The 27,043-nt window shown below is 39.1% G+C and overlaps 1 protein-coding gene across 2 annotated transcripts in view; it reads left to right on the forward strand.

Annotated features, from left to right (window-relative positions):
• The window catches only part of FAM171A1 (family with sequence similarity 171 member A1), an 86,341-nt gene extending 60,111 nt beyond the window's left edge, over positions 1 to 26,230 (forward strand). For both annotated transcript variants that reach the window (XM_051611735.1, XM_051611736.1), the window contains exons 4-8: positions 528 to 686; positions 6,039 to 6,215; positions 18,885 to 19,001; positions 21,369 to 21,483; positions 22,169 to 26,230. In XM_051611735.1, coding sequence (XP_051467695.1) covers positions 528 to 686; positions 6,039 to 6,215; positions 18,885 to 19,001; positions 21,369 to 21,483; positions 22,169 to 23,870 — 2,270 coding nt within the window. In that variant the 3' untranslated portion in view covers positions 23,871 to 26,230. The remainder of the gene's footprint in view (positions 1 to 527; positions 687 to 6,038; positions 6,216 to 18,884; positions 19,002 to 21,368; positions 21,484 to 22,168) is intronic.
• Positions 26,231 to 27,043: the final 813 nt, after the last annotated feature.

A 27,043-nucleotide genomic window follows, 5' to 3' on the forward strand; every position in this document is an offset into this window, starting at 1 on the left:
AGGAAAAGAGAGAAATCTTACATGCCAAGTTGTCTGGTTCTGTTTAGGTGTGTTCTTTGAGTGGGAAAATACAGAAACTTTTCACCCAGGATTTGTTGAAGTGAATCTATTTATCCAGTGATTTAAATAGAAAGTTATTATAATCTCAGTACTAGAGATAATTAACATGGCCAAAGTTAAATAAGAAATTACAGTAAAAGTTAAATATAGAAATTAACCGAGTTAATTGAGACTACAGGTAGAATTGTCTCATAGAAAATCTTAGTGTAGTCAGAAAAGTTTCTGATATTAGATGCCTTCACAATTTTGCTCTGTGATATATGTGGAAAAATAATGTCAGCTGCAAAATAAGCCTAAAAATACTTATTTTCTAATTCTTTCTTAACAGCCTTCCAACGTCTCTGTCCTTCTCAAGATATTGCAATTTATAATGAAATAAGTAATCTAACTTTAAATGTTCTTCTGTAAATAGGAGCATCTAAATATTCTGCCCAGCTTGAATATAAAGTCACTTTTAATTTTTTTAGGTGCGCGGACTCAGCCACAAGTTCACTTTCAGAGAAGATCTGTGAAATTACCAGAAAACACTAGCTACAGTGATTTGACAGCATATCTGACTGCAGCCAGTTCACCCTGGGAAGTGGACAGTTTTCCTTATTTGCAGGGATTAGATGGAAATGGAACAGGTAACCCACTACTTCAGTTTTGCTCTGATTTCATGTTGGCCCAGGGACGGACTTTTGACCATATAATTGTTTCCATTCCAGTAAACATTCCTTATAATTTGGATGACATGCTAGGTTCAAATGTCCACCAAAACGCTGTTCCAATAAGACAGAGAGCAAGTCTGCTATCCCTTAAATAGGTCCACTGATGATGAAGAGTCCTTGGCCTTGGGAATATAGAAAAGTTTGTTGCACTTGTAGTTTAGAGCTAAGTCACCAAATGTGTCATATGTGCACATACAAAAATAGAAACTAACATGAAGGGATGAAAGAGAATTTTAATGTTTTGAATTTTTTTCTAAAAAGAAATAAAATACCTCTATATCAGGGGTTTAACACTCTGTTGTTTCAGCTAAAGGTTGTTTCAGTACTTTGAATCTACCTTCAGCCAAAAATGTGTACATTTTCTAGCACAAAAGGGAAACCAATGAAAATTCATTATAGAAACACAGTCTTAAAGTCAAAGCTGCAATTCATTTTTATGACTGCAACTGCTTGCTAGTCTTGCACTTCTCTTTTAGTCGTAATAGAAATAATTTATGTTGTGTAGGCTAAAGAAAACCAGAAGAATTTGGCATAGAAATCTTCCAATGCTTAAAATGTTGCTGCAAAAAGGAGAATAAAGTGTTCTGTGTCTGCATGGGGGTAGAAAGCAAGTGGTGGACTTGCAGTGCAGCAGGAGAGTTTCATGCTCGTGGTTAGGAAACCCTTGCTATGGTGAGGGTAGTTTAAAATGTAGAATCAGTTGCTTGAGGGTGTTGGACAGAGTTAGACAATCACCTGTCAGGATGGCATAAGCACAGCCGAGACTGCTTTGAAGCAGGCTGAATAGCCCCTTGAGGTCCCTCCCTGCTGCTTCTCAGGATGCATTTGTTTGTCATGTGTTGGTCTCGGTGGCTTTGAATGCGATGTCTTCTGTGCAAACGGTATGTACTGAGCTTGCTAGCTTTTCCTTCATAACTACAAACAAACAAACAAAGACCTCAAAGAAAATAAACTTCCCCTTCCCTGTGTCCAAATCTGAGTATCTCCTTTTCTGTTACAATTAGAAATGTCTGCTACTTTACTCCAACCCTGCTGTCTGCTCCAATGAGTACATCCCACCCTGTCTCTTCATCTGTTATTTCCCTATTCTCATCTTCAACCTTCTGTTTTCTCTGGCTCTTTGTACTCAGACATGATAAAAAATCTCTTATCTTTTTTTAAAAGGAAAGGAATGCACTTGATCTTACTCATCTGTCTACTTCCTCATCTCCTTTCTTTTTATCTTAAAACTCACTGAACAAACTGTTGACAATGTGTGTGGGATTCCTCTCTCCAAAATCTTTCCTCAATACTCTGCAACCCACCTTCTCACCCTTGCACTTACATAGTGAAACAGATCTTACCAAGATTTCAGATTATCACTTCCCATAGGAACTACACAATGAGGACATAATCTTTCTCCTGTTTTACCCCTTAGCCTCCTACAAAACAGATGAATGCACTGCTGTTTTTTGAGTCTTCTCTATGTGTGCATGACACGAACATTTCTACTTGAACATGGGGGCCCTCAATTAGTCTTTTATTAGTCTTCAAGTAAAAGTATGTCACAAAAAAACCAAAATTACCTGCAAACAAATGGAGTTTAAGAAACTTGAGAGGAGCCTTGTTGTCTGAATACTGTGTAGTATCCAGTATAGTAATAGTACAGACTATAGATAAGTACATATGTATATGCATATAGCGTAGGCTTATCCCCTGGTTTTAGTAGAAGCTTCTCCTCCTGTGGAAACATTAAACTTTAAAATCTTAAATTTGAATTTACATCCTTTGCTTCACATCTAAGCAACTTGGTGAAGATTTCACCTGGAAATCTTTTGAGGGAATAAAAAATCAGATCACCACCTGCTGGGGATTTTTTCATATCTCTGTTCTCAAGAGAAGAAGAAAAATGCATACAAATTTTGGAATTGGGAAGCAACTTAGCATTATTTTGAATGGTAAATTTTGGATTGTTCCTTAATGCTGCCCCTTCTTCCCCCTCTCAACATGTTTCAAACATAAAATCATACTTTGTATTCATCACCAGTGGGAATGCAGTAGGATCATTTTACAATATCGTATCTTTTTAATTAAACAAAACTTCTCATTGTCTGCAAAAATGGACAGGGCTGGCCAATAACTGTTACTGCTGCTGATTTTGTAGATTGGCTGTCTCTTTTTATAAAGAATCAGGTCTAAGTAACAGTGGATTTTCCTCTTAATATTTTTAGAGCGCTATACAGGTCACCAGATGTCAAAAATGAAAATAAATAAATGAAAGCTGACATACACTCAAGTTCATTACCATTTAATCTGTGTGTGTGCTTATCAGTTTTATAGCATGTGAGAGTTTCATAAGCATTTTTTTTTTTTGACATTATTTTAATGTACCTTCACAACAGAAAAGGGAAAATTTTGTATTTTTATTTAGCATTTACATACTTTGCAAGATGGCAAACTGCAGAATTTTTTCTTCTGGCCAGAAGTCAGTTGATTTCAGAAACTTCTTCATCTAATGTAACTTGTTACCCGCAGTACTAAGCAAAGTGTCAGTGCATCTGAAATAAAAAATACACAAACAGTGTTTCAACATCAGAATGCTCCTTCTGGGGCTGAAAACTCATTTTTGCAGATAGTAGGCAGATACACTTTGTCAAGACAGTAATGAAAGTAAAATTCAAGTATAGATATTTCCCTGCCAATTCTCTCCTCTGTCTCTCTACTTTCTATGCAAAAGCTGTAAGGGGATGATATTGAACATCATTGAAATCTGTAATATAAACATATTTATTTATTTTTAATTTTTTATATATGTAATATGAATGGCAACCTTCCCCCACACCCTAACTGAATTTCCAAACCTTATTTTTCTGTTTTTTTTTCTCTCAGTTACCAGTGTTGCTCTTTTATATGGCCATCTTCAGAGTGCCTGTTTTCTCAGGACTGTAATCACCCCGGAAGATGTGCATCTGCCCCTTAGCTCACAGAACATCAAAGCAGTGTGCATGCCCCTTGCCTGTGCTTTCATCCATCCTTAGCCTGTCAGCTGTGTGACTGACATTCACCTTGAATTCTGGGGAAAATGTGCCTCAGAGTAGCTGCTATGGTAAATCAGCCACGTGCAATGTTTTCTCAGTTTGACACCTCTTGCAAAATTAAAATAATTTAGAATTCTTAGGAGTTTTGAGGAGGTTTGTCCTTTTTTTTTTTTTTTTTTACTATTTTAACCTTATTGTGCCTTGGTATAGCAGGTGGCACACAACTGTTGGGTGCAAATGTGCTTTAACAAGCAGCTTAGCTGATGTAAGGCATCAGGATCACAGGAGGGATGGCACCCCACTTTCTGCCAGCCAGGCACCCTTGTTCCTTCTCTCAGGTTCGCCCCTGAGCAGAATGAGTGGCTGCACAACCCCTGAGCCAGCACCAAGGAGGCTCTTAGCCACAGTGTGGATCTGGATGAGCTCAAGCCCCTTGTGAAACTGGAAACTCTCTCTTAGATTTAAACTAATGCAGCTATTGCTTTGAGCTCCAGATCTCATTGGTTTTAAACCTAAAGCTTTTTTTGGCCTGAATACATATATATGTTTTTAGTATTTTTCCCTGTCAATGATTCATTTGGTTAAATGGTTATAACTTTTTTTTTTTAAATGATGTAGTAATGAAGTACTGTCCATTGGCATGCAGTTTCAACATAAAGAATAATTATTATCTTATGGAAACAAGAATGCAACAATGTGTATCCTAATGATCTATTTAGCCTGGTTTATTTCAATGGAAGACCAAATGAAATACATCCTGGTATTCTTAAACGTATGACTGATTGTCCTTGCAGTGTCACTGTGTGTTTGGATGTTTGTTAGTTATAATACAGGCTTCTAAAAATAAAGGCTTGTGAGGTATTTTTTGACTGTGATGAAGGCTGTGATACACATATGTGTTTAAGATGGATGAAGATGAGAAAATACATGTAGGAAATTTTTGCATGGCTTTTGTGGTGGGTTGACCCTGGCTGGATGCCAGGTGCCCATCAAAGCCACGGGGTGTCACTCCCCTCCTCAGCTGCACAGGGGAGAGAAAATTCAACAAAAGGCTTGTGGGTTGAGATAAGGACAGTGAGATCACTCAGCAGTTACCCTCACAGGCAACACGGACTTGACTTGGAGCAATTAGTTTGATTTATTACCAATCAAAACTGGGTAGGATAATGAGAAATAAAACCAAATCTTAAAAACACCTTCCTCCCCACCCCTCCCTTCTTTGCAGGTTTAACTTTACTGCTGATTTCTCTGCCTCCTCCCCCACAGCAGTGCAGGGGGACAGGCAAAAGGGGGGTTACGGTCAGTTCATCACACATTTCTGCTGCTTCTTCCTCCTCAGGGAGAGGACTCCTTACATTTCCCCTGTCCTCAGGGGGAGAACTCCTTACACTTCCCCTGTTCCAGCATGGGGCCACTCCCCAACATGAGTCCTTCCTATGGGCTGCAATTCTTGATTAACTTCTCCAATGTGGATTCCTTCCATGGGGTGCATTCCTTCAGGAACAGATTGCTCTAGCGTAGGTCCCCCACAGGATCAAAAATCCTGCCAGCAAACCTGCTCCAGCCTGGTCTCCTCTCTCCACACATCCACAGGTCCTGCCAGGAGCCTGCTCCAGTATGGACTTCCCATAGGGACACCATCCTTTGGGCATATCCACCTGCTCCAGTGTGGGGTCCTATACAGCCTGCAGGTCCGTATCTGCTCCACTGTGGATCTCCATGGCCTGCAGGGGAATCTCTGCTCTGGCACCTGGGTGGAGCACGTCCTAGCCATCCTTGTTCACTGACTTCGGAATCCTCAGAGGTGTTCCTCTGACATGTTCTCACTCCTCTCTTCTGACTGCTACTGCACAGCTTTTCCCCATACTTAAATGTTACACTGCCACTCATGGGCTCAGCCTTGCCCAGCAGGTCTGTCTTGTAGCTGGCTGGTGTTGGCTCAGTCAGGTATGGGGGAAGCTTCTGATGGCTTCTCACAGAAGCCACCCCTGTAGCCCTGCCCCTACCAGAACATTGCCGTGCAAAACCAAGATGGTAGGTCTTCCGCCTTCTAAATTTTCCAAAATTGAGTGAAAAATACAGGAATATATTCGTGTCGTTAATTTTTTAAGGTAGGGAAGATTACTACTGCCATCCATTTAGAAGTATGTTGGTCAAGTTGTTGGTCAAGTGCTATGGTGTTAAACCACATGGGTTTGTCTTGAATTCTGGAAAATACTGTAGTCACAGTGTTCATTCATTCTCTCGGTAGGAAACAGCACAAGGTATGACCTCACCCCTGTCACTGCCGTCAGTGTTCATCTCCTCAACAGCGACGGGACTCCGGTCCCTGTGAATGGCCCCATCTATGTCACTGTGCCTCTGCCAACAAACAGCAACTTGAAGCACAATGCACATGTTCCAGCTTGGAGGTTTGACCAAAAATTTGGTAGGTAACATCTAATTGTGAATCCCTAGATGGTTTAACTTGCCTGAAACTAATGTCTCACTGCATTTATGTGAATACATTAAGGTGTTCCTTGGAGTGTACAGAAATCTGTTTTCTATCTGAAAGGAGAGAAGACTGAGTTGTATTGATAAGAAATATGTAGTGTATATAAAGTATATATATATGTGTATATGTACTATATATATATAGTGCAAATAAACATGAGTAGTACTGTCTGCCACTTCTAGACAATTTATTTTTGGTAAATGTAACATTTTGCAATAATTACATATTTTATCTTGAAAGAACTTGATTTCACCCAGAGACTGCGAAGCAGAGAGATGCATTTGCTGCAGCATTGAATTAGAAGTCTGGAGAAATGGAAACTATCCTTATCTTTGCCACCAGCCAGCTCTCTAACCTTTGGTCCATCTGTTGTCTCAGTTTCCTACCTGTCAGATAGGAAACATAATACTGACTTCTTTTGTAAATCACTTTGAGATTGACTTAATAAGATTAAAAAGGAAAGTACACATAAATTATTTATTAAAAAAAAAAGAGTAAAATCCATTAAATATTTTGAAGGGACAGAATTAATTACATTAATAAACGTAAGCTGTAAAATGCACTCCGCTTTTTACGTTGCAGGATAACATTTGCTTTTGTGAACAGGAATTTTTCCAGAAATATGTGGTTTAAGATCTCTATTTTTGTTTAGGTTTGTTTTTTTCATTGATGGCTGGTATACTGTGCTGAACCTCCTTACACCTTCCAAGTGTAAAAGATAAAGGGGTGCATAAATGTTGTCCTCGTGATTGCCTTCCAGTTATTTCACTGTGCCTTCTGAATTGCAAACTAGATGGTTGTTAAGGAAAATAAAAGAAAAAAAAAGAAGAATGGAAAGTGAGAAACGTGGAGGCTGTGAAGAAGAGAGGAAGAAAAATGAGTCAGAAATATGGATCTGTGTAGACAGTTGGTGGAGTTTCATCCCTTCAGCGCAAATGTTTTGAGTCAGTTGGTGATCACATCCAGAAATACAGACATGAGCACAAAACCAGTGTTTTGGAGGAAGGGAGGGGAGAGGCGAAGAGAGAGGTGAAGGGGGAAATAATATCTTTGCTTCCTTCCTGTCTCTGCTGAAAAAGTGGTGTATTTTGCCAGAAGTTGGTTGTATTAGACAGTAAAGCATAGGATTTAATGAAGAGTAAATCTGAACAGTATATAAAACTGAATAGCAGTAAAAGAGTGCAAAGAATGGATTTGGGGTTTCCTTTAAGTGTGGAAACATCTCTTTTCTTCTGGTGCCCGAGCAGTGCGTTTCACTACATTCTTCCTGGAACTGATTTTGATTTGTGATTCTAGAAGCTATTTTCTTTTCTCTTATTCAAAAAAAGATGGGGAAGACTGATTCACATTTACTTTCTCCACAAGAAGCAGTCAATCCCCAGTCCTTCCCATAAGCCATGTTATAGTTGCAGCCCACCTCAGTGATAGTTAATTACCACAACTAAAGCACTTCTGATTTTGATTATGGAGCTTTCTCATTTATGGCCAAATTTCCATGCCCCTGCCATGGGGCCACAAAAGCTCTCTTATTGTGAAATATGGTTTATACTGTTGCATATAAAGAGCTAGTTACCCTATTGTGTGCTGTACATATTAGTACAGATCAGTACGGGTTAGTTAATTAGCGTTGCCGGCTTGAGGCTCCCCGGGTTGAGAAAAGTCCAACGTTGTTTGCTTCATGACAAACTACTGGAGCACTTAAGTTATTGGGAGGGGAACGCGTGAGGACCACTAAACATAATGCATCTTTGTCAGGCCAGTTAGCTTTACAAAGCCAAGGAGAAGAAGGTATTGAAGATGTTATGCTTAAGCTCCAGCTCTCACTTCAGCTGAAGTAAGCATCTTTCCAAAGATGTGGAACAAAGATGCATTTAAGCCCTGGTGCAGCATGCCAGTTGTAGCAGAATTTTGGCCACATTCCAAATTAGAGAGGCGTAATATAGGAAGTAGAGCAGCCACTCTTGTCTTGTGTGGGCTACAGCAGCACCTAAGGGCTTTCTAACTAGCCATACATAGCATGAGCATACTGATATCCCATCATTCCCCTTCCCTGTTGTTCTTGGACTGTGAAGGGAAGAGAATGGATGATGACTCGGATGGCTCCATGTTGGAAAAATCCTTAACTGCCAAATAAGTTGTTGTAACCCATCACTGCCAGCTCAGTGCCTTGTCAGGATAGGACCTCTAACCTCGTTATGCTGTTTTGTCTTTCATTTAAGGCCCTACTTTTTTCATTGCTACTTATATTGCAGTCTCTCCTTAAGAGGTTTTCAGTGGCTTAAATTTTCGAACTTTTATCTGAAAATTGAGTGAATGCCAGAGATGGAAAACTATGACTGTATGACCAGGCAATAACGCAGTGCTTCTGTCTAGCATATTAGCAGTACAGTGGGTGCTTGTTCGTGCAAGCCGTTGCTTTTGTTTAGAATCCATGTGGTTGTCATCATTACTGCATGAAGTATAATTTCTGCTCTAAAAAGCAGAAATACTTTTCACTTCTCCTCACTTAGAGGAGGGAGTGAAGAAGGGACAGAAATACTAACAAATATGTTTTAATCCTTAGAATCTTCTTATGCGTTTTGCTGAGCTCATGATGTATTAATATAAACACAGTGGAATCTGATTGAAAGTGCAGAGATTTTCATGGTTTCTACAGAAATTAGGCATATTTGCATATTATGGCAGCCAAAAAAATTAATGGCTTTTTAGGATGTTTAGCATAAACAGTCTGTATTTTCGTTAACACAGTTTCTGTCCTTGAGACAGAACTAGGGAGAGAAGGGGGAGAAGCAGCTCAGTCTGCTTAAGGCTGAAGGTGGTTCCGTTGACACTGATGAAACACACAGCCAGAAAAAGCAGACTGACATCAAAATTAGGCAATCTGCTGCATCTATTTTATACTGTTCCAAATGAGATTTTTCATTACAAAACAAACTTACTGCCTTGCGTGCACAGCAAGCAGATTAAAGCAGTACTACCTTTTTGAATAATTAATAAAATGAAGAGCAACTGTCTATGCCCTGGAGAAGTTTTAGGTTAAATTAATATGTCTGGCCTTGTTCTTGTGTTGGAGATGCACTCCACCACCTTGTTCTGCAGCATTTCTTAGTGTTGGTAATAATAAGCACAGATACATTGATGTTCTGGAGAGTTATACACTAAAATGCAACTTAAACATTCCATGCTGTTGACATACCCATAGCTCTTGTGTTTCACGCTAACGTGGGATAGTGGTTTTGTTTCATAGTACACACTTAAAGGTTTGAACGTAGGGAGATACGGATTCTCATTTTTGCAATCAGGATTGCTCAGTGGGTTTTTCTGGGTTGCTGGCTTTTTTTTTTTTTCTTTTTTTTTTTCCTGAAGTGCTGTCTTGTTTTTCTCAAAATCTGAGGGGGCTGAAAAACTTTTTTTTCTTGATCCGTAAACAGATGGTTGGAATCATGACTTCCTCCCTGTATATTTGCCTTGATGTCAGCAGGATTTACAGCAATATAATTAATCTCTCTATTCTTGGACACCAGATTTCTGTCCAAGACTTCTTTCTAGCCTTGTCCTCTTAAGTAAGAAATGAACACTACAGATCCCAGCAGAAATGAAACTTTGTACGTTCTGTATCATTTCCAACTCCCACCAGCTGGACTGAATAACACAGCACTTGCTCAGCTGTGTTCTTCTCAGCCCCCATTTAAATGGTTTATGCTTTATGTTAAGGTGTCTGTTTTTCATTGGATTTAGTGAGCAAAACTGTAAGACCAGCATTCTCCATTTTAAGACCTCAGTTTCATCCTGTGTGGTATGGGAGGCATTATGTTGCACCTAGACCTCTACATCCACATCTAGAGCTGTATGAAGTACTTTAAAATATTACCAAATATTCCAGAGTGGATAATAGGGAAATGGGATTTATAAATGAGTGACAATATTGATGCATCTGCTAGTTCATTAATCCCACCAAGTAACAGGAAAATATTTTCAATTGTGTTTCCTACCTTGTTTGGCAAAGGACTCTGGAGTGAGTTAAAACTCCATCCTTTTGCTCCTCTTTCTTAAAATGTGTTATTTCTTGTGCACTACCTGGACTGTTTCTCTGTTATTCCTTCTCCCCAAACTTGGTTTGCATCTTTGACATGACCTTATTGTCTTTAAATTACTAGCTTCTTCATAGAGGAGGATGTTTCCCCAATGGCTGAAATCTCAGCCATGTATTAATGCAAAGTGATGGCAGAATATGAAGAAGACTATCTTGGGGAACTCTTTTTATAGCTTTATAAAGCACAGTACTTTATGTACCCTGCTGTGCTTGGTCAGTGCTTTCTGACTGCATTTCATGCCATAATAGATTTCTAAATACATTTGAAACTCTGGTGCCTATTTTCTGGGTGACGTCCTGCCTTCAGTGGTAACATTTCGGTTGATTTTTGACAGAGTCAGAATTTCCTGATGTTCCTTCTCAGCAAAATGAAGATAATGTTTTCTGTGCTTAAGAGAAGTCATGAGGATATGCTTATACATAAGCAGTATCAGTGCCTACTTAAACTTGACTGCAGTACAGTTTCGCTGTGTTTCACAGAGGTGAAATGATGCTTGGTTTTTGTTCGTAGTATTTAGAGAGAGTGACAGCTACTGTCAGGCAGAGAACATGTAAGGGGGTTACTGTACACCTGCCTGTCTAGTTCACTGCACATTATCTGCAAATAAGATGATGTGTTAAAGTCTCTGATTTAAGCTTCCCATGTGGTAGCAACCATAATCCACCCAAAGAAAAGGTAGACTCATATTTTCATAGTAAAAAAAAGATTATTCATTTCTTGCTGTGAATTTGGTTAACTTCTGATTGTCACAACGTTCATACACTGCAGGACAGACAGAAAATAATAATTTAACAAAAGCTTTTGTAGTCTGTTGCTTGATGTGACTCTGAGTGTGAGTACAAGCCTCTAAGCTTGGTTGGCTGGCCTACATTTGGACTGCAAGCAGCTGCCCACATTGCCTGGGACTTCATGCCCTTCTTCCTGGGATTTTTTTGGGGTTCTACATATGAGAAATGGACATGTTCAGAAAAACATATTCCCTGCCCCCAAAAGTTAGAATTTAATATAATCAGATTTAGAAAGTTAGGTTCTAGATCAGATTCACTGGTAGCATGGGAGATTTCTTTGCAAATTGCAAGGGGCAAGCCAAGCCTCCACAAAGTTCATAGCTACAGTATTTCTGTAGTTTACGAGGTCCTTGACAATGTGATTTTTACTTCCTTTTTATCTCAGCTGTGAAGGTTAAATTGCTCTGAAAGCCTAAATACACTGAGGAATACAGATTTTTAACTAACTTATCTGAAAGAATTTAATATTTTGTGTGTTGCCATAGAAATGGCAGCTACCAAACCCAGCTTTTTACCATGTACAATGTCTACATAACAGGTGCAGATATCACTGCAGAGTAGTTGACAGACCTCAGCAGTAAAAGGAAAAGAAGCTCTTCCTCTGGTGCTTCACAGTGTAGCTCACTGAGGTATGTTCTCACTGTCGTGATTCCTCTGGAGAGCTGTAGTGGATCACAGGAGGCAGTAGTTCTTGTCTATCAATATGCATGTTGGTTTTAAAATGAATCTTGTGGCTTATACGTGTGAAAGTTACGTGAATGGATTGTTTGGTCCTCTCCTCACCTCATAGACCCTCTGACTGGCATTTGTGGCAAAGCAGACACGATATGGCATGATGGTGACGCTTCAAAAGACATTGAAGGAATCAGTTTGGTGCCAAAACATAGTGATAAAAGCAAATAATCGACTATTATGTAGCCAAGGAGGTAAAACTGGAAACAAATAGCATGGATGCTGTGAACAGTTTTTAATAATGTACTATATGCGGTATCTAATAGATGGCCCTGTAGCTCCACCTACAGAAGGGATGCAGTAGAAGGTGGGAAGAAGTGGACCTTAACATTTCAGAAGTGGAGGAAAGACTATTGTGCTTGTACAGTTGCCTGAGTTGGAGAGATATTGGAGGTTGGTGGAAATAGAGACAGGAGTGCAAAGAGCAGGAGTGTGAAGTGTCTAGGTGGGACTGGAAAAGGCTGAGGAGGACCTCAGACAATCTTCCTCTGTGGCCTTGGGACGGTAGATCAAATCCCAGTGTGCATCTGCTTCCACTTCCAGCTTGAAAAATAAGACACTGAATGTGAGCGTGATGTGAGGCTGAATGAAGGAAAAGGTATGCAGTGTTTTTAATTACCTTTTGCTTTTATTTATTATTTGTTCTAATAATTTTATCACTAACTGACTGAATGTGATTAATAATGTGATAAAGCAAATATTAAAGGCAGTGTCTTTCACATATATACTAGGGATGGTGGTCCAGCAAGCATAACTAAGCTTTGTTTTTTGAAATATAATTATTAACCAGTAATTAACCTGTGGAAGTAATTTTCTTTATTAAGTCTCTTCTGTTCTGGTGTTCTGGGAGGAAATGCTGAGATGACGAAAGCAGTGCAAGCAGTTCTCTAGACAATGTGCCCTACCTTCTGCCCAGATGTAATTAAAATATTAAATAATGAGAACTGGCATGTTCTGTTGTTAAACCCTTGACAGGTGATTAAGGGGGAAAATGAGCAAAGATGGCAAAAAACTACAAAGCTTCTCAGACACTAGTAATAAATCCAACTATTAGACTTCCTTGCAAAAATCTTCAAGGTGTGATGTTAAAAGTATTTCCCTTGCAGTACACCAAAAAATGGTGCTGCTGGAACAGTAGCAGGATTTAGCCCTGGAAGGCTTGTGTAACAAATTTTTTAAGAGTGGAAGAATAATGAAGGTTTGAGTTCAGAACAGGGACGTTTATTTTTTGATGTTGCCTGGCAACTCCAAAACCAAAATTGTAATATTAACGTAAATACTGTGAATTTTTAAACTCTTGTGTATTGTGGGGAGGGGGAGGAGAGTAATCTCTACCAGTATTCAAGAAGATATTTTTCAACATCCAAATTCAGTGGCTTTTAGCTTTTTTAGAAAACGAACAAAAGCAAAGCCAAAAAATCCATCCTTTTGTAGTAAAACTTCCTGTGCTGATGCAGATTAGAGGTGATTTTCAGTTGGAAGAAGAAATCTGATAAGCAGCTTTGAGCTGGTAGAGTGAAAAGCTACGATTTATGTATGTCAGAACATGCTTTAGGAAGTTATTTTCACAAACTTGCCCTTGATTAACTCTCCATAATAACTGCGATTTGAAGTGTCTAAATCAATTACTTCTAGAAACACTGTTAGTATGTTTTGAATAACCTTTACTGTCCCACACTCTGGTAACCACCTGCCTCATTCCTTTTGACACACGTATCTCCATTTAACTGAATTTCTGCCTAAGCAGGGAAATCTTACAAGACATTGCAGGCATCACAGAAGAGATCTGTGCTGAAAGAATACCACTTCTCATTAAGGAATATATATTTAAAACATCTATGCTGTTAAGTAGTATGCTTAAAAGTATTTTTCTTTTCTTTCCAAAACTCTTTTGTCCAGAGGAGATTATCTTGTGAATAAAAATAAATTCATATAATGAGATTATGCTTAATTTGCTCTCTGACTAATTAAATCCTCTTTATTTGTATTCATGCTGTAAATAGCACAATTTTGGTTCCTCTGTTGGGTGGGACTGAATGATCCTATTGCCAGTTAAAAGAAAAGAAATAAAAAGCAAACAGTATTTGATCAGTGGAAGGGTTTCCTACCAAAAGCTCACATGTAAAAGTAATTTATGGGAAACAACCCCACCATAGCTACCACACATTTAAACACTAGCAATATTTAGACTTTATGACTGTCCTTAGGGGAAGCTGCTGGCTGCAGCGTACTCCTCCGACAGTCATTTCCCAGAACCGTTGGATCAGTGATAAGAAGAATACACAGTCAGCAGAAGTCACTGTGGCAGAAATTATCTGGGAGGCTCAGGAACGGTCATCATGGAAAGTTAAACCAGAAGTAAGCAGTATTACACGTCTTCACAGAGAGCCAAGTCCTGTGCTGGGGTACCAGCCTGCAAACTCCCCTCACAGCCAGCACACAAGAGGGGAATTTGTCTCCTTGTTTCTTGACTCTAGTAGGAGGCACATGGGCCTGTTGAGAGCGGATGGCCTGGTGTGGCAGTCCTGCCTGAAGGAAGCCTGATCCTGCTTCATGTAGGCCAGTGGGAAGTTTGCCTTTTGCTTGAGCTGGAGCAGCACAGGATTGTCAGCATGCACCGCCACACGTGGAAGCCAGAGAGGTGTACAATTCTCTGGATTTCACTACAGAGTAATTTAAAATAACAAAGTCTAGCTTTAAAGTGCAGAAGTAATGTCTTGCTCAGAGGCATCATGGATCTAGACTACAAAAGCAGATTCACTTGTGCTGCCTGGATCCAGCAAGCTGTCACATGGAATAGTTAGGGTCTTTGAAGACAACAGAGTGTCTGGCCAGACTGGACATACATGCAGTGACCTGATTGTGTGGGGAAATAGTCCAGAATAGCTGTTCTGTATTGGCTTTTCTGCATTAGATGCCCATCTGGATGCACTTCTTGCTGAAAGGGCCATTTTTCGATCTGAATTAGAAGTAAACCAAATTTAATTATAAAAAGGCATCTTTAGTGCAAAATTCTTGTTGAAACAGAGTTTTAATGTGAAAAATTTTGCTTTTAAATGTACTCATTATAACCTCCTTTTGCCCTGTTGGCAAGTCCTAAAAGCTGCCTGCAATAAGTAAGCTTGTTAATCAGAATCAATGTTACTGCAAAGTATTAAAATACTTCTCCCTAGCAGAAATTTTTTTCTCCTGCTCTGTCAAAGTCTTTAACTCTTCTCTAATATTTTGGTATTTTTCAGCCAGATGGAGCTCAGCTTTCTTTATCTGATTGTTTTTTTATCTGTGTTTCTTTTAAAGTCCTCTCATTTTTTATGCTTTGCAGTGTTAGCGATGGTAATTCTCTTACTTTGGTTTTACATTATATATATATGAAGAAGTGCTGGGTAGCTGTTTTATAAGCTTTTTAAGAGGAAATTTGTTAGATGACACCGTGTATTCCAAAAAGTCACTAACACTAAATATAATCTTGGTTAGGAAAGAGTTAAGAAACTTCTGGGTTCTCCCCCTGCCATTAGTTTGAGCCAGGAGACAGCTCTCCTGACTTGAATCCTGGATCAGCATGTTGGCTCCACTGAGCAGTAATAGAGGAAAAAGAGGAAGAGAAATGTAAAAATGATCTATAAGCAAGAATGTCTCTATATATAGATGTTTTCCATGAAGCACCAGATACTTTTTAAGAGTTAATGGCAAATTGGCCCCAATCACGCAGTGCTTACAAACTATACTGAATGTGCTGTTTCTGCTCCAAAGATGCATTGACATGTTTTCTTTGGAAAGACACGATCAGTCTTGAACAAAAATTACCATTTCCATTGCATCCAGTTATTTCTACTGCTTTTTATTTATAATCCTATATTGCTTGTTACTTAACAACGAATGCATATCATGTATAAAACTTAATAAGCAGTGAAACTAGATGATTGGTTGACTTGGACAGGGGGAGCAAGTAGATGTTATAGGATATATGAAGAATAATTGATTAAATTATCATAACACTTAACCATGCAGGGAGGTCAGACCTCTCTTCCCTCCTAAGTCCCTCTGCTTAGTTCTCCTGCAGTTGTAGTTCTGCCAGCACAGAAAAGAATGAATGCTGCTCACCCTTGCTCCGTTTGCAAGCTAAGTGGATAGGAAAGGACGGGAAAAGTGGAAGTTGTTCTTTACTCACTGCCCTTCAGTCTTTTCCCTTGCTTCCAAGAGCAAGTATGTGAGGACACAGAGGGTAAGCAGCTGCATTTTTAGAATAGGAAAATATCTTGGTTCCTGCTGCAAGGAAGAATCTGGGATGGGATAGGGAATTCATTCTCACAGCAGTGAGCTCTTGCTTACTCAGGGCATCTTGAAACACCAGGAGCGTAGCCAGTAAGTACAATGCAGTTGGCTTTTGCTCAGCAGAAGGCCCAACATTAGCCATTACAGCAAGGCATTGCTTGTAGGGAGCCACAAGAACACTGCTTGGTGTTTAATTATTGTTGAGAAGTGACCGGGATATTAGAACCTATAAAGGATGAAATGTGAGAGACCTGGGAACACCCCAGTGGATTTGCAGAATACTGAGGGCACATCAGTTTCCTCCAGTAATACTCTGTTGGCTTTCAGCTGTTTGATCAGACAATAAACAATACAGGATTTTGTGTTTCAACTGTTTCCACTCAAACCTGTTTTGCTGCTGTTGTGAAGAATGGATTTCTTTATTCTCTTCAGCCCACCATGTGGGAGGATGCTCTGTTTTATTAGTGGATTATTGGTAGGAGATGGTAGAAGTACAAGAAGCAAGTTTATGAACAAAGTGTTGGACCAGGAAGGTATTAAAAAAAGCAGCTGGTGAGATTGTGTAGCCATGTTCCCAGGGACCCACACTTGGTATTGTCTTGATAAGAGTTTGGGACAGTGCCATTTAAAAAGTAACTCTTTTCTAGCTGTCATCACATACTAATGTGTAGGGTATGGTCAACAAAAGCTTCGATAGTCTTGTTTAAAGGTGACCAATATTGGATGTATCTGTTAGGCTTTTGAAATTCTTAACTGTCCACAAAGAGAGAGGGAACTGCATTTTTCATTAGTGTCACACAGACCAATAGATTTCCTCAAGCACATCCAGTGGTTAGATAAAACGGGTGACCCAAATGAGCAGACGGCAGGCATGAAACCTGACTGACCTTGTGCAGTAGAGACTATTGTTTGCTTCCATTGCAAATACAGGGATTCCTTTCGTTGCTAAAATATGAGCAATCTGAGCTGCAGCTTGTTTGGCAGGATGGCAGCTGAGCTCTGTTTGCAGCGATAAGGGTGCAGCCCCTGTTGGCTTCTTGATCGCCGCGTTATGCAGGCAGAGTATTACTGAGCAAAAGGCTTTTAAAGAGGCATTAGGAGGATTGTGTTCATTAGAATGCAATGTAATGTAAATAAGGCAAGCTGGACACAAGTTCCCCCTAGTGAGGGAAACAATAATAGCTTCTGCTAAAGGAGGTAGCTATAGAAATAGAGTACGAAGAAAATGAACTTTGCTCAATTGGATATATATGTATGTGTTCTGCTTGTATGTGGACTTAAAGGGCTTAGAGACAGTAAGAGAAGTCGGAGAAGTGTGCTTAATTCATCACCCAGGTCCTTCTATTCTCTTTTTTCAGTCAGCACTTTTATATCGCTTTTAAAGTTTTGTTTCCCACAGTTGCATATTTGAATAGCTGGTGCATAATCTGATTGACCTTAGCATGCAGAAAGAAACAATGACAAATTTTAAGCTTACAAAAGTTTTTGTACCTCTCAAACATACTTTTCTAAACCTTTATCTCTATTTAGATTAGTTTATTATTAGCCAAAGATGGTGGACTTTAAGGCTGTACTTACACAGGAAAAATCATTAGTGGAGAGGAAATAATTACTAAGAAAGGCCATTCTTATGTTTACAAGGTTTGCACAGATGGATAATCTGAGGAACACAGAGGAAATCATCAGGATCAGAGTGGTATTAAAACAAACAAACAAGCAAACAAAAAACCAGCTACAGCATCTCAGTGTGTGTTCTGCACCCACTGCTAAGTGTTCAGATGACTGTCATCTGCAAATGCTCGAGCTTAGTCCTGAGTGATATCTGATGAAAAGCACCATTTTGGGAATTACATGCAGGAGACTATTTAAAGAATGGGAATCACAAGTACGAGATGCAGCTTGCCTTTAATGGGAGCATGTGAGGCTGAGCAAGGAAAATGCAGCATTCTGTCCCTCCTTTGCACAGCAATACAGAGCTGCCTGACACAAGTGCAGAGAGGTTTCTCTCTTCTCTGTGCACAGATCAGCCATGCTGGTAGTGGCCACCAAAGTGTATGAAGAAACTCCTTAGCTAGTTAATGCCCTCTGTTACAGCAGCCACTGGAGATGCCAAGTCAGGACTTGAGCCTTAGGAAGTGCTGCTTGGTGCAAGGGTGGTTTCCTAGTGTTTGATCTCAAGTGTCCAGGCCAGCAATTTTGTGTTGCTTTCAAAGAAAATGAGTAGGAGAGCAGCCTGCATGCCATACTGGATACATACCAGAAACTGAAGTTATTAAAAAGGCATACAGCTCTTTCAGTTGTAAAGTAATTTGTAGCAAAATTCTTGCAACAAAATTTATCTTGTGAAACTGCAATAGCTTTCAACTTCTGCAGGTTGTCAATCTGGACTAATTAAGAGTTATGTTAACTTAAACACATTGCTTTAAAATTTTCAACCTTATTTATTTTTAAATGATCATCTGATAGTTCTGAGAACTCTATTACATTTCCTTTGTTTTAAAAACTCATCATCCATTACCAAACTGTATTCCTGGATGGATACACTTTCTGAATGACTGACATTGCTGAATCAAAGTGGTGGTGCAACTTAATTCTACATTCTACACGTAACCCCTACAACATATGCATAGGTTTTGCTACTGTTTGCTCTATCCCTTGTTTGCAGAGGAAGGTGTGAGTATATCTGTAACACCTTCCTACAACCTTTGCATTTACAGGGACATGGCTGAAGAGTAGCTTGGGCCTTGTGCAGCAAGAAGGAAATCAGTTGACTTGGACTTACATTGCACCTCAGCTGGGCTACTGGGTTGCAGCTATGTCACCTACTATCCCAGGTAAGATGGAATTTAATTTTACTGATATTCACAGCATTGAGTAATTATTTATTCATATATAACGTTTATATTTTTCAGAATGACCTCATCTGAGATGCCACAGCTTGATCAATAATGGATTATTAGAAAACAGAAATCTAAAGTAAAGGGCTAACGTCTTTTGGGGATTGTGGGAGGCAACCCTTAGAATCTCTTGAGTCATTTCAGGGGGAAACATTTTAAAGTGTTCCATTCATGTCATGACTGCCTGGTAGAGCCATTGCTAGAAAAGGAGGGGAATTACAGTGTCGATGTGTTGGTGTTCCAGCAGGTAGAAAAATACATGCTGTGAATTTTCTGTACAGAAACTCTCAAAGAAATGGATTCACCCAAGATCAACATCATCCTGGGTTAGACATTCACTAAAAGATTGATTGATTGTCACTGTATTTTTCTTTTATGCTGAAGATGCCCATTTTGCTCTGACTTACGCTTTGCATCATCTTGGTGACTGATTAATTCACACCACTAATAACTCAGTATAGAAGTTCTAGGAAATGTATTAGCAGAGTGGCATTAGTAGATGAGCTGGCTGGTTGCCCATCTACAAGCCTCTTGGCATAACTGTAAAAAATCTCTTTGAACTAGGCATTGTATGACTTACGTGCCTGTGGAGATGATTGATGTTGCGGTTTGCTCTTCCTTTTTTCTTTCTGTGGCTGCCTCAGATTTCTTAGTATTGGTTCTTCAGCCACCAGTAATCAAAGATAACTGCATAAAAGAGCCAATCAATTGAACAAAAAACTCCTCCTCTTACAGATTTTCTTGATTAGGTTTTCTGGATGAAAACCAAATACAGTAGAAATGAAAATATTGTTGCCTTGGCTGTGGAAGCTAAATAAACGTTATCTAACCAAGAAAACAAACTCTAACATGAAGACTGTTTTTACACTCTGCTTGCATATGCCATAAAGTTGTTTCATGATCTGCAAGCCTTTTATTTGAGGTTATATTAAATGAAACTGCTGGGATATTTAGCTGATTCATTGGTGAAAAGAGTTTAGAGACAAGTGCAGATCTGAGTAAGCTATCATACTGAATTTAACGGAATTTTGCAAAATAATTGTATTTTAAGAAAAAGTAACTGCACTGAGCTAAACATTTCCCAGTACTGCTCTGTCCCAAACTGCAATGAAGTTATACTAGTCATGAAATTATACCTGAAATTCTGAGGTTAGAAGACCTGTAACTCCAACAGAAGAAGGCCTGTTTGACATTGCAATTTAACTTGTATGGCAGAATTTCTACTTGTATTTTAATTTTCTTTCTGAGGACTAGGTCTGGGTTCCTTGAACTTTGTTGCAATGGGAACATTTCCCTGAAAACTTAAAGGGATTTATCTCTTCTTATGTGTGCCTAATGTCCTGAAGCAACAGTATCAATTGTGTAAAGGTAGTGGTAGGACAGGATATATAAATATTTCGATTTCCCAAATGCAGTATACGTGATGTAATTTTTAATGAGGTTGATGTCTTTTTGCTTATTTTATCTCATCATTGAATCTTGTTTTCTTATCTGAAAAAATGGAAAAAAATTAGCTTTGAAAATCTAGCAGTGGCTCTACAGAACACTCAAGATCCACAGATGAGGCTTTACAAGATCTAGAACCTTGATGTTGGCCAAGGTGCTGTACCTCCTTTCCTGCAGCTGAAAATTTGGGCCTTTCTTTCAAAACCATGTTAAGGATTTTACAAACCAACAGGGTTAAACATGCGTAATTGTGAGCAGATGCTGCCCACATGTGTGCATTCCTTTCATGTTAGAACATTTACTAAGCATTATTGAAACCTGGAGTTATAACACTTTCTCTAGTGACCTGTTTTTTAAAGCTGCTGAAGATCTGCTTGGCTTGGCTTGGCTTGATCTAGGCTTCAGAGCACCAACACATCTTCCAGTGAGTCCTATACTCCACTGTATGTACTGTTCAGTGCAAAGCACTACAATTGTTGTTCAAGACAAGTTGTTGGCCACCAGTGCTGCTACATGCATTACAGTGCTGGAAGATGCTGTGGTGGCTTTTCTCCAGTGAGGAGAGCTATGGCACACTGTGTCAGCCTCAGGCCCTGGAAGGCAGCATTCACTGATGCATGCTCCCATTGAGACTGGCTGCTTTTCCACCCAGTTATCTCTTTGGACTGGCACATGCTTTCTCCACAACTTGCTCCCTTCTCCAGAGATGGTCTGCTCAATAGGAACCAGGGCTACGAACAGCAATGTTGCTCACTTAGCACCCTGATAACAAGGGAAGATGTTCCTCTTCTTAAGTGTTGTTCCTCTTCCTGTTTGCAGGTTGTTACAGGTCTAAATTCTCTTTTTCTGGCCCTCCAGGTCCCGTTGTAACACACGACATTACCAGCTATCACACAATGTTTCTTTTGGCAATTTTAGGAGGGATGGCTCTCATACTTCTAGTCTTGATGTGTCTGCTTTTGTATTATTGCAGGTAAGATTCACCATCCTGGTTCCTATTGGAAATACAAGCTTTTTTGTGCTCATGAAATTAAGAGCTTTTGTATTGAAACGTTTTTACTTCAGGGAGGGGAAAAAAAAAAGAGGCAAGAAAGCACTTTAAGAAGAAAAAAATCAGTGAGATAAAATTAAAAAAAACCAAATTTTATATGATCCTGGATACAGGCAGCATATGCAGTCCCTGCCTATGATAGGATGGTAGCTGAGTGAATCACACACACCTGTACCTATATTTTCCTTGTAAGATCTTCTAAAACCTCCTATCAGACATTGCCATAGGTACAAGATGTCTGTCATTGCCCCTGTCATTTCAAGTGCTACGTATTTGAAAATTATCTTCCTATTAGTCTTATATTAAAATCAATATTAAACATTTATCAGCAAGCGTGCATTAATGACTGATTTTATATTTGCCTCCTCCAGACATGTGTTCCAACTTGTAACTGATGCTTGAGATATTTCCCAGTTGACATTAGTTATTCTTTAATTTTATTTTCAGTGCTGGGCTAAGCTTTTAATTGTTAGGTTATGTAATGAAAGCTCAGTTCCCCTAACACTAATAAGTGCTTAAAAATCTCCCATTAAGACACACTTGCTGCTCCTGTTTCTGTGTACAGCAGTCATAAATGTGTAACTTATTTTATTACTGTTTTTTGTAGAAGAAAATGTTTAAGACCACGTCAGCATCATAAGAAACTGCAACTTTCAACAGCACTGGACACTTCTAAGAAGGATCAAGCAACCTCAATGTCCCATATCAATTTAATATTTTCACGTCGTGAGTCAGAATTTCCTGGCGGATTGTCTGTTGCCAGCAATGGACACACTGAAAACTCAGGTGCAAAGGAACTAATCAGCGCTGTCCACATGGAGATGGTATCACCTAGTGGAGAAGCAGATATGCATACACCTATGCTCAAACACTCCTTCAGTACTTCCCAGGAGTTTAGCTCCCGAGAGGAGCTGCTCTCTGACAAGGAGAAAGACAAGAGCAGAATTTCCTTGGATGACCTAACTCCCAGTGGGTCTCTAAGAAAAGACTACCACAAATCAGCAGATGGTTTTCCTTTGAAGACAAGAAAATCTACAGAAACAGCTGAAGGCTACGAGTCCCCGATGAAGGATGAGTATAGGAGAAGTTACAATGCTATGCTGCCTCAGCCTTTATTTGAAAAGCAAGAGAGAGAAATTCAAGTATCTATGAACCATATTGCTTCTGGAAGTAAATACAATATTCAGGAACAAATATACCCCACACCTTCAGCCCCTGAAAAAGAGCTGCTGGACTGCAGACCTACTGATTGTATGATGTCTCGTTCAGTTGATCACCTTGAAAGACCTACATCTTTCCCTCGACCAGGTCAGTTAATCTGCTGCAATTCTGTTGACCAAGTCAATGACAGTGTTTACAGAAAAGTTTTGCCTGCATTGGTAATCCCAGGTCATTACATGAAATTGCCAGGAGAACACCCTTTTGTTAGCCAGCCACTGGTTGTCCCAGCTGACCAGCAGATAGATCTAGAAAGACTTCAGGCTGAGCTTCCTAACCCTCACGCCCGGCTTTTCCCGCATCCCCCACAGCAGCTGCAACCCCAACAGTTAGCATCCCAAGCAATATCTCAGCAACATTTGCAAGATGCAGGTGCAGCTGAGTGGAGTCAACAAAATGCTTCCATGTCTGAATCTATTTCCATTCCTGCCTCACTTAACGACGCATCCCTGGCGCAGATGAATAGCGAAGTGCAGCTTCTTACAGAAAAGGCTTTGATGGAACTAGGAGGGGGAAAGCCATTGCCTCATCCTCGAGCGTGGTTTGTTTCTCTAGATGGACGTTCAAATGCTCATGTTAGACATTCATACATCGATCTCCAAAGAGCTGGTAGGAACGGGAGTAACGATGCCAGTTTGGACTCTGGTGTTGACATGAATGAACCAAAATCTGCCCGAAAGGGAAGAGGCGACCATCTGTCTGCACCACAGAGTCACCCACCAGTGCAGGAGCACCAGCAGAGGGAGCGAAAGGTTTCAGATAGCACAGCTTACACACAACTTGTGTACTTAGACGATATGGACCAAAGTGGCAGTGAGTGTGGAACAGCAGTTTGTAGTCCTGAGGACAATGCTCTACGATGCCTGCTAGAAGGCACTAGTAAGAGGAGTGGTGTGCAGCTGCCCAGCCTGCAGGAGGAAACAAGAACTGTAGATACCAAACCAGAGCCATTAACTAGTCCTGAACACAGAACATCAGTTCAAGATGATGAGGAGGATGAGGAGGATGAGGAAGATGACCAAGGTGAAGATAAGAAGAGTCCTTGGCAGAAACGAGAGGAAAGACCACTAATGACTTTCAATCTAAAGTGAGCTATTGTGAAAATCCACCCTTCAGTGGAGTATAAAATTGCCAAATATTCTTTCTGTGGAAGTGCTTGATTTTATTTTTATTTGTTTTGTTGTGGAGAGAAAAGAGAAAAAAAACAAACTGTGGTGAGCAACATTTGAAAGAACTTAAATGCATTACTGTGTAAATGTTAGAAAAGAATTAAAATCATTCCTCTGACATAAAGGCTGCCTCCAGTGAGATAGCTGAACGAAGAGTGTGATTGTTATTCCATATACTTGATATTGGTCATCCAGGATGTTGAAAATACTGATAAATCGTTTTAGTTGGTTTATGACCTCAGTCTCCTCATGAATGGGAGCTGGTAAAGCTTTTGTTTTGTAGGCCAATTTTATGTTGATAATGCTACTGAAAGTATCTTAAAAACAAGAGTTTGACACATGGTGTCCAAAATTGTGCATTATCTCAATGAAAGGCTATGCATTGCTGCTTTTAGTAATTTTTTGCTTATACTATGCTTTTCTTAATTTCACAAGTTGGTTGTAAACATTTTATGTCCTTTATTATAAACTACTCAGCAATCTATTTTAATGTAAAACTGCAGGAAACTTGATTAGCATCCCTTAGCATTGAAGCCTTTTTATGAAACCAAACTGAACTTCGTGTCGACTTAAGATTCCTCCAATTCTGGTCCCATTTACTCAAAGTGCCTTTTTTACAGTAACAATGAACAGTCCCTTCTTTTGCTAACTCCTTTTAATTGACCCTATTTGGGATTTTATAAACTTCTGAACTTCTACCTTTTATTTTAAGCTGCATGCCAAGAATCCCATTTTGTGCTGAGCATTTCTCATTTCAATACAGTGTATTCTGTAGCTATCATGTATATTGTGGATTCTGTTTAGCCAGGATAGACTTAGAAGACATTTTAAAGGGCCCAGAGTAGCCAAGAAGATAGTTTCATTGACTGTATATATTGTTAGTTTCCTCTGGAATCGTATGAGCTAATCATGCTCATATAAAATGGACTATTGACCGAGCAAGAGGACTGAATGTGTCTAGAAAATTTTTTGGGAAAAAAATAATAAATGTACTATCCAAAAGTGCCAGAATGACTCTTCTGTGCTTTCTCCATACAGAGCTGCTTGCTTATCCAAAAATTACAATTGAAAATAAACTGCAAAAAAATATCTTCATGGATTTTTCCTCTGTTGGTAGTCATCACATTATTTTATTTAATAAGAAAAATACTTTGGCTTAACTTCTGCTGTGGATATTATGCTTGTGTGACTTAATAACACACTTTCTCACTGAGTTCCCATGAACTTCAGTCAATACTGAAATTTAAACCCCTTTTCAGAAGAGCATCTTCCCTGTCTTGATAAAAACATAACTGCTTAAGTATCTCTGAAGACTTTGGAACTGAAATACTGGTATTACCAACATTCTCTGTGGAGTCTTGCTTCCTGTGCGGTCAGTTTTCTTTCTGAGATTTCTGAGGATACTCACACTTTTTGCACACGTTTAACTTTTTCATTAATTGGGTTCTAAGAAGGGAGAGTATGTGGCTTATATTCTTGTGGAATCCTTCATATACATTCAGTTTATCATGTTTCATTCCATTGTTTTTACACAGCATTATCAGCAATCCCTCTTAATAAAATTAATTTTTATGTCATTTCTAAAGTGATCATAGAAAGTGTTGTATAGTTCACTGCTCTTTTTTTCAGTAGATTTCAAGGTTTTCTTAGGCCAGTGTTGTAATTTTTGTCTTACTGAATGTCTTACCTGGGAGTCTGGCTCAAGCCAGGAACAGAATTCCTGATTTCCTAGTTCCCAGATCAATGCTCCTCTCTATCCACAAAGCCACATTGCCTCTGGTTTTTCTTTGATTCATGTTTGGAAGTGGTATATGTCATAAAAGAAATCTAACATCATATTTGCAGAGTGCATTGAATATTGAAAACACTGTATGAGAAGCAAGTTACATTTTACTCACCATGTGCATTCCAGGGCCTTTCCTGTTCTATTTAGGAATTTTGCTACTGACCACCTATGAACTGTCTCTGGGGTCTGGGTTACCTATTGACAGTCTGTGCAAGGTCACTGAATGGAAAAATACTTCTTGAAAGGAATAGTGTTTATCAGATGTCAGAAAATGTTGGTGATGGAGTGTCACGTATCCATCGGAATGCTGCATCAAGTAAACATTCTGGTTGAAATTTCTCCATACTAGAATTGTTGTGATATTTACATTTTTGCTTTCTCTTGTCTTAAATTTGTCATTTTTAATTATATTCTTTTTCAGATTCCTTTGCAAAGTTACCATCAATGCTGTCTTGTAAAGTGAGGTTGTTTCTATTAAATGGCAGTGGTTTGTTTCTTTCCTTGCGTTGGTTTTATGTTCAAATTGCATAATTGATGATTCAATAATTTGTGGTGCTAATACACAAAAGCATTTGAACAAACACAGTGTGGATATTTTGCAAAACTTCTTTAAAATAGCATTGTTTTAATTGATGTGAGACCACCAGCCATAAAATAGTTTAATTTTGCAGAGTATGTATTTTATGAAATGTAATTCTTAGTATATCCAACACGTCTCAGCCACGTTAAATGAAATTGGAACAGAGGAACACAGATCAGACAATGGGTTGAGATTAGAGCTTTTCCACTGTACACACTTTGTCTAATCTTACAGTCCAGTGACATGATCTGTGTTTTAATTTTCAAAAACATACTGAGGAGTATACTTTGGTAAAATGGGAAGGTACTTTCTTACATATATTTTGCAGTTGCACAGTGAAGCAAGTACCAATAAAGCTTAGAATATAGAGAAAAAAGTGCAAATTGAATAGGTCTTAACATCAGCAGCTCCAAGTGATTTTAGTCCACATAGAAGGTAACCTAAAAAGGCAGTTGTGTTCTTATTTTTTTGTGGCAAGTATTAGTGGGGGAAAATGCAAAAGAATGAAATGACGAAGCTTACAGAAGTAATGTAAATACGTTGGGCTTAAAAAAATACTAGGAACAAATCTTCAGTTAATCTATCAAAAATCAGGATTTTCAAATGGATTATAAGTGAAAGAGTAAAGATAATTTTTAAATCTCAGATTATATTATCCAAAGTCCATTTAATGTCATAGGACCTATGAAATGTTAGGACTGTTGGGAATTAATACACATTAAGTGACCA

This window comes from Apus apus, chromosome 2 (assembly GCF_020740795.1).
Source record: "Apus apus isolate bApuApu2 chromosome 2, bApuApu2.pri.cur, whole genome shotgun sequence".
NCBI lineage: Eukaryota > Metazoa > Chordata > Aves > Apodiformes > Apodidae > Apus > Apus apus.